Consider the following 14,506-nt stretch of genomic DNA (forward strand, 5'->3'; position numbering starts at 1 on the left):
TTACTGTTTTGCCCTTCACATTTATCCACAGTTCAGCTAAAATTGACTTTTGTGTACGCTATAAGGTAAAGATGTCAAAATTTTATTTTTTCCCCAACTCTATGTACATCCTGGTGTCTCAGCACAACATGACTGTCCTTTCCCCATTACTTGGTAATACCATCTTTATCAAATATGTTGGTCTGTTTTTAGACTATATTCTTTTGTGGATCCCAAATCCTACATGCTTCTTTCTTCAAGTTTTTCTTGGCCTGTCCTACATTTCCATATATATATTTTAAAATAGTTTGGTCAAAAATTCTGTTGGGATATTGATTAAGATTGCATTAAATCTGTAGTTTGTGAAAATTTAAATATTTTTAAAAATTTTTTGTGCAATTGTGAATATTACCTCAAAGTTTTATTTTCTAATGTTGCTGCTATGTAGGAGCATTTTTAATATTGACTTTATATGCATCAACCTTATTAAATTCAGTTATTAATTTAATAATTTTATCTATAGATTTTTTTTTTTGCTTTAAAAGCATATACAAGAGGATCTTATTTGGGGGGAATAGTTTGTGTACTTATATTTTAGTAAATGTTTGGTAAAATTTACTGGGAAATCCTATGGTAAATTTTATAGGCATTTTCTTTGTGGGAAAGTTTGTAATTATGAATTCCAGAGTAATTTAGTAGTTTCTAGGTATATGTCTTGTGTCAATATTAAGTTACATTCTTCTAAAAGTTTATAATAACCTCTTTAAGTTCTTTGTAATGCCTGCAGGATCTGTAGAGACATCCTTTTAGTTTTATCACATTATACCATTATTATTCTTCATAAGTTTCACCATGGTTAATCAGCTTTATTAACTCTTTCAAAAATCTAACTTTCAGATTTATCAGATTTGTTGGTCTTCTGAATTATGCACTTGTTTTCCATTTGATTAATTTTTATTGTTTAATATTTTATTCCTGCTACTTCTGTAGTTTTAGTTTGCTATTTTTCTTATTCTCAAAAACTAATGCCGCTAGATGGATGCTTATTAAGTCATGAATTTTTCTAAATACATGCTCTAGGCCATAAATTTTATTTATGCACTGTTTTAACTATATTCATAAAATTTGAGGTTTATGCAATTTGGGGACATTTTCTAATTTTCTTTGTGATTTGTTCTTTGGCCACAGGTTATTTAGAAGTATATTTTTTAAAATTTCCAAACCTATGGCATTTTAAGGTTATACTTTTGTTATTTCTAACTTTATATCATTTTGTTTCAAATAAAAATTCCTCTGGATTTCTTTGTGTATTTTTTCTTGCCTTACTGTCTGTGTAGGTGTTTCTCTTAAAATCTGTGTATAGTTGTTTTATAAGTAATTATTATGAAAATTTTCTTTAGGTCAATTATTTCATTTATGTTAATATTACTATGTATGAATTTATTATCCTTTATATTTGTACTGCCTGTTTTTATTTTTCTCTCCTTTCTTGCTTCATTGGAATTGATACTTTATTTTTCTGTTAGTTTGAAATTTTTATTTGATTTTACTGTTTGTTTTGTCATTACCTCAGAGACAGCAATAGACTCGTATGACTTCTAAAAGTTGAATGTTAACATTATGCTTTTACTCTTTTCCTGGACAAAAAAAGGACTCTAAAAGAGTGCTTTTCAAACTTTAACTTTCATAAGAATTGTCTGGGGCCGTGTTAAAAATGCAGGTTCTGATTCATCACATCTGGGGTAGGGAGTGGAATTTTGCATTTTTAATAAGCTTCCAATTCATGCCAGTACTACTAGTCTTTGAACCATATTGCAGCAAGGCCTAAAATGATAACATTTGCTCAGCCTGCAACTGACATGTTGCAATAAATAATATTGTTAATTTTTATTCTGTATATTTTAAATCCCTCAATATGTAATTGTTATTCTTTTATGCAAGCAGTATTTATTTAGATTTATCTATGAATTTACCCTTAGATTACCTTTTATTCTTTCTGAATTTCAGAGATTCCATGTAAGATCATTTTTATTCTGTTTGAAGAACAATATAGTAATTCTGTTAGTATCACTCTACTGGTGGTAAATTCTTTTTTGTTTATCTAAAGATGCTTTTATTTCAACTTTACTCTTAGGATATTTTTTACTGGGTATAGAATTCTAGGATGGCACTTTCTTTCATTACTTTTAAGATGTTGTTTTACTATCTTCTAGCTTCCAGTGTTTACCTTGAGAAGTGAGCTGTCAATCTTATTACTGAACCTTTGAAGAAGATAATTTTTTTCAAATAACTCCTTCTGGAGTTATTTTTTTTTTAATTTTTAAAAAATATATCTATCTTTATTGATTTAAGAGAGAGGAAAGGAGAGGGTGAGAGAGAGATAGAAACATCAATGATGAGAATCATTGACCAGCTGCCTCCTGCATGCCCCCAACTGGGGATCAAGCCCACAACCCGGGCATGTGCCCTGACCGGGAATTGAAACCCTATTTCCTGGATCCTAGGTCGATGCTCAACCACTGAGCCATGATTTTTAACATTTTATTTTTATCTTTGGTTTTCAGCCTTTTTTCTATTCTATGTCTAGATGTCAATTGCTTTTTAATTTATCTTGCTAATAGTTTAATAGGATTCTTGGATCTTGGGTTTCAGTTTTGGCAAGCTTTTTTTTGTTGTTCTTTTTTCTGTTTCTTTCTCTTTTTTTAAATCCTCATCTGAGGATATGTTTTTTCATTGATTCTAGGGAGCGAGGGAGGGGGAAAGAGAGAGAAACATCTGTCGGCTGTCTCATGCATGCACCCCAACTGGGAATCGAACCGACACCCTTTGGTGCACAGGACAATGTTCTAACCACTTAGCCACACTCGCCAGGGAATCTGTTACTTTCTCCTGGGTCTTCAAATATATGTTTGCTAGAACTTTCTCTTCTCTTATCCTTTCTTTTTATTTTTCTTTCATTCTTTTGTCTCTATGATTTAGTCTGGATAAAATCTTCTAACCAGTCTCTAATAAATTTATCTCTGGCTGTATCTAATGTGCTATAAATTCAGTCAGTGTATTTTTCAATCTTAGAATTTCTATTTGCTTTTTTTTATATATATATAATATTTTCATTTTTTAATAATATGCAGTTCTTTGATGATTTTCAATGTTTTATGTTCTTGAATATAGGAAGTCCCTCTTTTTTTAGTTTTTGATAATTTTATTACTTAGAGTCTCTTTGGTTCTGTTTCTGTTGTTTATTCTGCTGATTGGTATTCATGATGTCCTGTTTTCTTGTGTACCCAAATATCTTTAATTAGGTTGGATATTTTATTTGTGGAAATAAATTGAATATTACCATCTTCCAATGAGGTTTTTTTATTTGTTCCTGCTATGAGCATAGCAGTGGACGTAGCAGTCTAGGATTCCCTTAATCCAATTTCAGAACAGATCTTTCTGGGTCAACAGTTGACCTGAGCCTGATCTGCAGTTTGTTGTTTAGTTCGTTTGCTTCTGATTCACCTTACTGTTTTGAACCCTAAATACAGAGAGTTTACCAGCATTCCACCTTTGGGAATCCTGGATTTCACTTTTGTTCCCTTAACCTAACAAGACTATTAAAGCTCTATCTGCTATCTTTTCAGGATCAACAAATGTTTCCAGTGCAGAAACAGCCTTAAATGCCAGAATTACTCTCTGTATGAGTTTTGGTTCTATAACTCTTTATTATATTATTTCTCAGATACCTTAAAGCAGAAGTATAGACGTTCTTTGCCTAGAAGTTTTACTTATTTACAATGGTTAGATTGAGCCGAACTACCTAGTTCATCATAACGAGGAGTGGAATTCTACTTTACGTTTTTTATTATTTGTAGAAATTTATTTGATGGGTTTAAATTACTTGCCAAGCTAAGTGTAGAAACTAGAATTTGAAACTATGTTGTCATTAATGGCTTTTATTGACGTATAAAAATCTTATAAAGGGATTAGCATCATGTTTAAGAGTACCAGCTCTATAGCCAGACTATCTGCTTTTTTATCCCACTCTTCACATACTAGTGGTTTGATCTTGGGCTTAACCTCTAAGTACCTCAACTGGAAAAAAGATGATGATAATAACAGAGTCTTAGGTTTATTACATGTAAAATATATGTCAAATTGTTAGAACCATATTTGCTCATATTAAGTGAGTCAGTAAATTGTCAATGTAAGTTAAAATAAAATGTCATTGTAAATTATAGTGCTTCTGCTATATTTTCTCTGTAGATTATCTCATGATATCTAAGGTTTAATTTTTTTAACATGAAATTCTGAGGCTTATATTTCCTCCTTGATCTTATTACTATATAGTGCAGCTATCTTAATTTGTAGTATGGAATATTATTCAACTACTGGGAAGTTTTGTATATTGTTCTCTTGGACAGTTGTGCATAAACAGATGTAAAATATATACTTTACCCATTTATAGCTTACACCATCTGGAAGCACTTCTCTTATTAAATCAATGCATTTAATTAAAAATCCTGTGAAGACCTGTGACAAAGTTTATTCCTTGATACAAAGTTTGACTTCTCAAATCAGGCATCGCATGGAAGATCCCAAATCATCAGGTAAATATCATGTTTTTCTTAGAGCATAAAACAAATAAAAATTACTATTCAATTACTATAAACATTTTAAAATAAGATGCACTAATCTTAAGGAATAAATAGCTAAGTTATAGTTGCTTTTTTTCCATGACAACATGAAAGAGATAAAACATTCTTACTTGGTTAATTCTGTAGCATTGCCATATAGCTAAACAGCAAATAGGCAGCATAATCAGAAAGAGCAAGCAACAGGAAGGTGATCTGGGCTCTGGCTCTGAAACTATCTTGATTAATAACTTAGGCAACTTTGGAATATTGGCTTGCTTACTAGTAAAAGTGGATTCTTTGAATTGTTTAGTTTTTAAGGTTTCTTTATGGTAATGACTATTCTGTTATGTGAATCTAATAAAATAATAGATAATAATTTAAATAACTTAAAATTCAGAATTGAAAATGTATTAGCTTAAAAGGGTTTTGTATATAATTGTTCTTTTTATTATTATTGAAATGTGTAACATATGGAAAGGTCTTTTACAGACCAGGTTTTTAGCCTATGTATGTATACCTTTATTCAAGTATACAAAATATGTGGTTACTAATAGTAATTTGCTAATGGTAACATTTCCTAGCTTCATACTCTTAATTTGATTTTTGATTTTAATATACTAAAAATTTCATGTTTTAGATATTCAGCTTTACCATAGTGAGACATTAGAGCTTATGCTACGTAGATGGTCCAAGTTGGAGAAAGACTTTAAAACAAAGAATGGAAGATACGACATTAGTAAAATCCCTGACATATATGACTGTATAAAATATGATGTCCAGCATAACTGTTCCTTGAAATTAGAAAACACAATGGAATTATATGGGCTTTCAAAGGCATTAGCAGATATTGTTATCCCTCAGGTAAGTAATTCCTAGGACAGTTTTCTTATAGTGTTGTATAAATACCTTGCAAATGTCTTCTAGTGGATAAAAGACAGCTGATTTTCATGTCCACTTAAAACCCATAATTTCAAAAAGAAAATTAATTAAATTGATATTTTGAACTTTTTATTTGTTATATTAAATTATTATTTTATTTTCTAATAATTTATAGTGACTTTTCAAAATTTAAGTATTGATACTTATAAAGAACAATAATACATGAACAAACAAGACAACTAAAAACAGGATGGAATAAATTACTGAAATATTTATTGGGCACCTATTTGTACATCTACCAGCCCTATGCTTTGGAGATATAGTGGTGGCCTTGTATATAAATTTTATAATTATTTTTAAAGTATCTTGAAAGTATCTTGAAAATAATTTAGACGTCAAGATGTAAGTAGTTATTGGGAGGGGGTAGGTGTTCGTGGGTCTTTTTATTATAGGAAAATAAAAATAAAGGTAAAACCAGAATTCAAATAACTGAAATGTAATTAAGCAGAGAAACGGATTGATTATAAAGAGGTAAGTGACAAGACAAGTTGAGGTAAGAGATATCTCAGAAGAAAATAGTTCTGGATGCCCTTTTGGCATCTCAGTTACTAAAAGATTATTTGGATATTATAAAGGGGAGATTGGAGTAGATCAGACATTCCAGTTGTGAACCACAGTTAAAAAGCAGAAAAAATGAACTGCATGAAATGTATAAAGATTATGAGCAAAAGTAGCCTCATTTACAACTATTCATATATAAAAATGGTAAATAGTAATACTCTCCTTCTGCTAATATTCACAGAAAGTCCAAGAAAAACTAAGGACTTTGAAAAACTAGGAATTCAGACAGTATGCAACTTACCTGTGGTTATTTGTGTAAATGTTAAAGAAGCTTATTCTTTCAGCATGAAAGATTGGTTACTTTTAATTCTGGTAAACATTAGTTTGCATTGGAAGCATATGTATAAGACACTGATTTTTTTCATTATCTTGGATTGCATTGGCATTAGTCCAGGCTCAGTGCATCTTAGTTGTACTTATCCTTACAATAGAGATGATTTAAAAGTATATTTTTTAACAGATAAACTTTAAGACCCTCTTAAGTCTTTATGTTGCTTATATGCATTTTTCAAGGTATATTTTCAGTGTATCTAAATGTATCATGTACTCAGTGGCTAAATAAATACACAAATGATTGTCTTGTCAGTACATGGTTTATTTAAGCTCGTGCCTCTTCTTTCTCAGTTATTTATACTAAACGTTCAAGAATTGAGGATGAAATTTTGAGATACATGAACAAACGACAACTAAAAACAGGATGGAATAAATTACTGAAATATTTATTGGGCACCTGTTGTACATCTACCAGCCCTATGCTTTGGAGGTGTAGAGTTGAGATCAAAAGAATACTCAAGTATTAATAGGATTTTAGATCATTTCTTCTCCTTTTTATGTATGTATTTAGCCAAAGAAATTTCTCACCATCTCCTTGTAACTCCAATATCAGTAGTCTCCCCCTTATCTGTGGTTCACTTTCTTTGGTTTTAGTCACCCATGGTCAACAGCAGTCCAAAAATATTAAATGGAAAATTTTAGAAATGAACAATTCATAAGTTTTAAATTATCTACCATTCTGAGTAGTATGATGAAGTCTCATGCTATCCTACTCCCGCCTGCCCGGGATGTGAATTATCCCTTTGTTCCAGCATATCCGCACTGTATATGCTACCCACACAGTAGTTACTTAGTAGCTTCCCCAGTTATCAGATCCACTGTTACGGTATTGGAGTGCTCGTGTTCAAACAGCCCTTATTTTACTCATAATGGCCTCAAAGCACAAGAGCAGTGATGCTGGCAATTCAGATATGCCAAAGAAAAGCATGAAGTGCTTTAAGTGGAAAGGTGAGTACAGTACAATAAAATATTTTGAGACAGAGAGACCACATTCACATAACATTTATAATAGTATATTGTTATAATTGTTCTATTTTATTATCAGTTATTGTTGATCTCTTAGTGTGCCTAATTTATGAATTAGACTTTATCATCATAGGTATGTATGTATAGGAAAAACAGTATACAAAGATTTTGATACTGTTTTCAGGCATCCACCGGGGATCTTGTAGCGTATCTCCAGCAAATAAGGGGTCCTACTGTACATAGCATTCATGCAAATAAAAAATATTTCAGACTGAGAGATTTGATGACTGAGTCAATAATGTAAAATTTTGACTTGTTTAGAATATGCTTATTTAGATTAAGTGTGTCACTATCTGTGCAAGAAAAATGTATATGCTTCTGTTGTAGTGTACAAAGTATTGCTCTGCCTCTAAAAATTTGTTTCCTTTCTTACATTGAATTAATTCATATATCTATGCAATATGAATTAGGTAAATCTAATCATATCTAAACTTAAGTTTGACAAACATGGTTTATTACTCCTAGTTATTTTAACAAACTAATTTTAATTATGATAGGTATTTTTGCTATAATAGAATCAACTTTTCACTTTTTAACCACTCTTAATCCTCAGAAAATAGAGAACCCTGTAACCACTCTTAATCCTCAGAAAATAGAGAACCCTGGTTTAAAATGATACTTTAAAATAATGATGGTATGGTGATAGAACATGTAAAGACTAAATTTGGTATTAAGATTCTCTTCATTGAGATGGCACACATTTATTGAAATTCAAAGACAATTTCTTTGGTCATCTGTTGATTTTGAAATACAGAGGCTTCTTTATAATAGCATTTTCCATGTAAAGTCTAACCACACTCTCATTGAATATCACCACATAATAATCTTTCAAATAGCCTCATTTGTTATTTTACTCAGTTCTATTTATGGCAGAAACATTGTAATAACATATGAGAACTTAAATGTTTTAACAATTACTTAGTCCTAGTTGGTAGCAAATGAACAAAATGTCACTGTTGAAGGGAAATATTTATTTTTGTTGTAAAATTAGAAAATGTAGATAAAGCAAAGAAATCACTATGACATTACCAACTAGAGAAAAACATTTTAATGTTTTAAAAACTCTTAAAGGCCTTTTCCTTTAAATTCATGCAGATTAAATTTTTTCTTAAATTTATATATATACATAACAATTGTATTCTTTGTAAAAATAGAACCAGGAAAAGCATACTGACTGTTTTACAACCCGATTGTTTTTTCCTTCACTTAGCATCAAAAACTTTTCATATCAGTAAAGCTATATAAACATCATTATTCCTAATGGCTGAATGGTGTGATGCTACAATAACTTATTTAACCACTTCTTGTATTTGGAAATAGATAATTTTTATTTCCTTCACTGTTTTAACACGTTTTTATACGCACTCAGGATTGTTTCTATAGCTTCATGAGAGTGTGTTTCCTCACGTCTTGCTAACACAACAAAAATTTCCCCTGATGATTTTTTATTTCAGCCCCTTCCTTTTATTTACTTATACATACACAGTTACATTTATATCCCTTTTGCATTAATTCACAGTCATCTATGTTGGCGAGATAATTGAACCAACCAAGCTTTAGTTTAAGGGAAGTGACCCCAAGAAGTTCCATTTTCATAGGTCTTCCTTCAGTAATCAACCAGTCTTTTCTTCTCAGGCAGTCTTGAGATCTGTTACTCATACTTATCCTTGATCATCTGGGAAGTACCTGATAGCAGAATGTAGCCTTTAAATTCAGGCATCCCAGGCTGTACTTGGAGAGCGAGGATATGCCTGTTTGTCTTCTCTCCAGTCTCCCTTCTTTCCTTCTCTGCCCTCTTTCTTTTCTCCCCTCTCATCCCATCTACACACAAATCAGATTTTTCTCATCTCATATCGTAGGTAGGTCATTTCCTTCCTACCTCTTTGAACTGTCATTTTTATTACAATTATTATTACAATTAACATTCTTTCTTGATACCTCATATTATAATTTCTCAAAAATTTAATTAACCTATAATAATTATAGACATCATGAAATTTGGTAATTTCATGGCATTTTTTGCCCACCACTAATTAAAACTTTAAAAGTATTGGCCAAAGGCTTTTAAATAATTTGTTAACCTTTTTAATCTTTGACATTTGAATAGCTAAAAATCTCACTGGAATTATATATTTTTTTATATGTTCATTGACTATTCTGTGCTTTAGTGTTTGTGTCCTCAATCCATTTCTCTTTTAGGGTTGTTTCTACATTTAAAAACTGCCAGTTGAGTTGAACTCCTCTTTAGAAATCACTTGCTTTTTCAGTTCCACCAAAAATTCTTTCAGTTATACTAAATAGTTTTGGGAATAGTGTACTTACAGTTGCGGAAGTGTAAACTAGGAGTTGTATAGTGTTCAAAAGGCTTATTATAGTTCTTTAGCAGTGCATTTGTTAGAGTTATTTGGCATTATACCCTTTTTTCTAATATCATGTGTTTTCTGCTTAGGAATATGGTATAACCAAAGCTGAAAAACTGGAGATTGCCAAAGGCTACTGTACTCCTCTAGTTAGAAAAATTCGCTCAGACCTTCAGAGGACCCAAGATGATGATACTGTAAACAAGCTCCATCCTGTGTAAGAGACTCTACTGGTATTTAAATCAATAGACGCCTATTTTGGCATACTTCACATCTAAATTACGTTTTAATGTTCCTAAGAAGAAATCAGGAGTGTGTCACTTGGCACACTGTGGAAATAAGGATTACCTAAGTATTCCTAGTAGTTAACTTCCAACCAGGGTTCTTTTTCACTCCCAACTGGGTAAGAACTGGAGTGAACAGGGAAAAGGAATGTGTCATTTACATTATTCAGCATGTACCCCATTCAGCAGCATAAACATCTGTGAGCTGCTTTAGGTCTATAGCCTCTGTTATTTTTAGTAGAGAAGCTACAATGACAGTGAACTCGACTAATATTAACTCTTCTTTGACTAATCCCAGAGGTCCCAGTTAGTTCCAGTTATTAATCATGTTAAAGGAATATCTAAGATAATTCCTCAATTGTGGTTGGAAGAGGGATGGATAGATTTACTTACGGTAGTCTTTTACTTCTAGTAAGATTACATTCCATTTTACAAAATAATTTCAATACTTAATAAGTTTTGACTATATGGGTATGTTTTAACATTGTCTGCTTTTAACTTTAGGTATTCCAGGGGTGTTCTGTCTCCTGAACGTCATGTCCGTACCAGACTATATTTCACCAGTGAAAGTCATGTTCATTCTTTACTATCTATTCTTCGCTATGGTGCCTTATGCAATGTAAGTAGAATAAGTTATTCCAATATACTTAACAAATGTTTACTTGAATTTGTGTTTTTACTGTGTTAGATGTTGGGGATAGAGACATTTTCTCTTCCCTTGGAGAAGACCCATTTAAGCAGACAATAATATAAAATATTTTAGGTGATATTATAGACTGGTGTTAGTGAGATGAAGAGAAACTGATGAATTTGATCAAAGTTTAAGGCGTTGACTGTGTGTCATCACTTAGCAGTTTTATTTTGGGTCTGTCATGAAGTTGCAATCAGACAGGGGCTCGAATCATCTCAAAGCTTTCCTCTCATGTCTGGTACTTGCTGCTGGCTATCAGCTGGGGCCTTGGCTGAGGGTGTTTGACAATACCTATACCTGGCCTCTTTATATGACCTGCTCCCTCAAAACATAGCAGCTGAGTTCCAAGAATAAGATTCCTAAGAGAACAAGGTGAAACTGCAAGGCTTCTTATGATCTAAGTTACGAAGTCACATAGCATCACTTCTGGTGAGCTTTATTGGTTGAGGCAATCCATAGGTTCATCTAGGTTAAAGGGGAGGGGAAATAGACCCACATTGCTGGATGAATGGAGTTTCACCATCACACTGTAAGATGAGTACTTGGCATATAGTGTGGTGGCTATCTTTGGAAAATAGAATCTATTATAAAATGTCCATTGGCCACATAATACATATTTCCCCCTTATGCAAAATTCACGTAACCTCTCCAATATTCCCCCCATCTTATTCTGTTACAGCACAAACTTGACAGCTAGGATCTCGTCTAAATCAGGTCTAAATGTGGATGGGGTTCCTTGGACACAGATTCTTGAGTATTTAAGAGTATTCAGTCTTAATTCAAAGACCTGTAAACTGAAGAGACCAATTATCTGTCCTTCAAACACCCAATATGCGATGGTGGGATAGGCATAGGATAACTGCTGTAGATAACCTTTTCAAAGGAGGGAAAAATGGAAGGTATACTGTAGTCACTGGTCAAACCATAGATTAACTAGAATACAATGTCATTTCTACTATATATAAAAAATATCTTTTCAGCCATTTCTAAACTCACAAAATATAAGAATTTTTTTTAAAATTTTATGTATATATTAGTGTACACACATATGCACATCTATTTTTCAAAAGAGATTTTTAAAAGAAAATTCTTTTTTTTCTTATGTACTTTTAAAATAAAAGGCTGTGAAATATATAAGGAAGATTTGGTATGTGTCTCTAGATTCTTTATCTTATTATTGGGCCTTGATGAACAGTTGAATATTATTATCAAAGTTACCCTAAGACTGTTTCAGAGTTCTGTTCCTGTCAGATTTTCCAGTTAATAAGTTCTTGCCTCTTGTTTTGGTTTCTTCTTTGTCCCAACGAAGAGTAGCAAAGTGATATCCTTCGCAACGTATGTAGATTAGTGGAACTTTAACAAAAGAAATACTGAGTGAAAAAAAGTGATTCTTAATTAGCAAGGCAGGAGCCTATATATTCAGTAGTAACAGTGGAATTGTTTTTGGAGAGGAGGGATATATCTCTTACTCGGTCCCCTTCTGCACTTAATTAGAAGGTAGAAAGAATATGCAGAATATAGAAACCAATAGAAGGCCTGTGGTTGGAACATAATAATAAGTGATGGATAAATGGCAACAGATAAGTTTGGAGAGCCAGTGCCTTGGATCATAAGGGGATTGGGAAGCCATTGAAAGGTTTTAAACAGGGAAGTAAGTGTATTTGGTTACTGTGTAAACAATACATAGGTGGAAGTAGATATAAGGAAACCAGTTAGGAAGTTATCACAGTGATCTAAAGAAAGATGGTATAGTTTGAACCAGGGTGGTGGCAGTTAGAACTAGAGCTTGTTGAGTATACATTGTATTTGGCTGCATCTCTGAAAACAAAAGCTGAACAATTCCATTCTTTTAAAAATCTGTGCTTCCAGAATAAAAAATTACATGTATTTACTAAAGTAAAAACTAAGCTGATACCGAAATGATGTCCTGTTTTCTGATTTTTAAAAAATTTAATTTATTTGAACTATAATTATCATCCCAATTCAGATTTTCCTTATAAGATGCTGTATGTAATATACTTAAAATCTTGTTCAGTATCTTCCCAGGTGAAAGTTTTGATTTTTCAGTGTGGGCTGGGTAAAATCTCTCCATAATAGCTTTTTAAAAAAGGTTTGTTAAGGAAATAAGATTAAGCAAGATTTCAGGGAATATGTATAATGAGCCTTAATTTAAAAATATTTTTATGAATTCTTGAATATTAATTGTGTTCAGGAGGATGATCTTAAATATTAAATTTTATGCATTCATTGAAACAAACCTAGCAAAATATAACTGCAACACTAAATTAGATATTAGATGATGTTCTTATTAATAATGTAGTATCATGAAATCTAATAGATCTTTACACTTATTGAAAAATTTTAGCATTTAATGTAAACTCATCATTTACAGTGATTCAAATCTAGTGAAAGTTAATAAGTCTATGCTAGTTTGTTTTCTCTTATCAATTTTGAAGAAAACATATATGTCTTTGCACATACCTCCACCTCAAACACACAATCACACACAGATGCAACTTTTGCTCCAGAGTGTTGCTTAGGTTGGAAGTAGCTGCTCTGGTGGCTTGGCATTGGAGCATCGAGAGGTATGAATAGCCATCCTGGCGATCAAGCCCACAACCTGGGCATGTGACCTGACCCAGAATCGAACTGGTGACCTCCTGGTGCATGGGGAAATGCTCAACCAACTGAGCCACACAGGCTGGGCCCTACTGATTTTTAACCACCACACATGTGTGTCTACCCAGCCTGTTCTGTGTTTCTGCCCCTTCTAACCAGTCTCTCTGTGGCTTCTGTATATCCTTAGTGACAGGTTTTCTGTCCAGATAGATTTCAGGTGGTTCTCAGTGATGGTTGTTCTGTAGTTTAGTTGTAATTTTGATATGCTTGAGGGAGGATGCCAGTATCCTGGTTACCCACTCAGCCATCTTGACCAGAAGCCTTATTTTAAGTTACAAGAGTTTCTAATACTTCAGGTAAGAGATTTTTAAAATAATTTACTTAAGCTTAAGTAATTTATTCAGACTTTAATATAGTGGAGTTATTTTGAAAGATTTGTGCATATATAAGTATTTACTTTTCTTTGTGGTAACACTCAGAATTAAGCAAACTACCATAATGAAAAGAAAGTGACTTTCAAGTAATGCAATATTAGAACATGTTTTCCATTTACTTTTTGTTCAGGAATCAAAAGATGAACAGTGGAAACGAGCTATGGATTATTTAAATGTTGTCAATGAACTCAACTACATGACTCAGATCGTTATCATGCTTTATGAGGATCCTAACAAGGTAATCTAGTTCTTGATATGTATGTGTTACCCAAGGTAAATAAGTAGCTTGAAGTTTCTCATTTTCAAAATGTTCTGTGATATTTTTTAGGATCTTTCCTCAGAGGAACGCTTTCATGTTGAATTACACTTTAGTCCAGGAGCCAAAGGATGTGAAGAAGACAAAAATTTACCATCCGGCTATGGATATAGACCAGCTTCAAGAGAGGTAAGGAAGATGAAACTCTCAGTGCTTGGTTACTACAGTTTTAGCTTTTCATGAAGTTTCTATAGGAATTTTCTATCATGTACTATAATTCTTAACTCAAGTACTAAGTAGCAAGATGGTTTACCCTTTTAAAATATGATTTAGGTAGACATTTTTAGGCATATTTGAATTCTGCCTTTTACATTGATTATTATAGATTTTTAAGACCAGAATTTA

At 32.3% G+C, this 14,506-nt stretch overlaps 1 protein-coding gene across 11 annotated transcripts in view; it reads left to right on the forward strand.

Annotated features, from left to right (window-relative positions):
• PPIP5K2 (diphosphoinositol pentakisphosphate kinase 2) overlaps positions 1 to 14,506 on the forward strand; it is a 63,310-nt gene that overhangs the window by 28,872 nt on the left and 19,932 nt on the right. For all 11 annotated transcript variants that reach the window (XM_016221980.2, XM_016221982.2, XM_087815470.1 and 8 more), the window contains 6 exons: positions 4,430 to 4,571; positions 5,236 to 5,459; positions 9,907 to 10,034; positions 10,606 to 10,720; positions 13,976 to 14,083; positions 14,174 to 14,290. In XM_016221980.2, coding sequence (XP_016077466.1) covers positions 4,430 to 4,571; positions 5,236 to 5,459; positions 9,907 to 10,034; positions 10,606 to 10,720; positions 13,976 to 14,083; positions 14,174 to 14,290 — 834 coding nt within the window. The remainder of the gene's footprint in view (positions 1 to 4,429; positions 4,572 to 5,235; positions 5,460 to 9,906; positions 10,035 to 10,605; positions 10,721 to 13,975; positions 14,084 to 14,173; positions 14,291 to 14,506) is intronic.

This window comes from Miniopterus natalensis, chromosome 3 (assembly GCF_054644295.1).
Source record: "Miniopterus natalensis isolate mMinNat1 chromosome 3, mMinNat1.hap1, whole genome shotgun sequence".
Classification (NCBI taxonomy): domain Eukaryota; kingdom Metazoa; phylum Chordata; class Mammalia; order Chiroptera; family Miniopteridae; genus Miniopterus; species Miniopterus natalensis.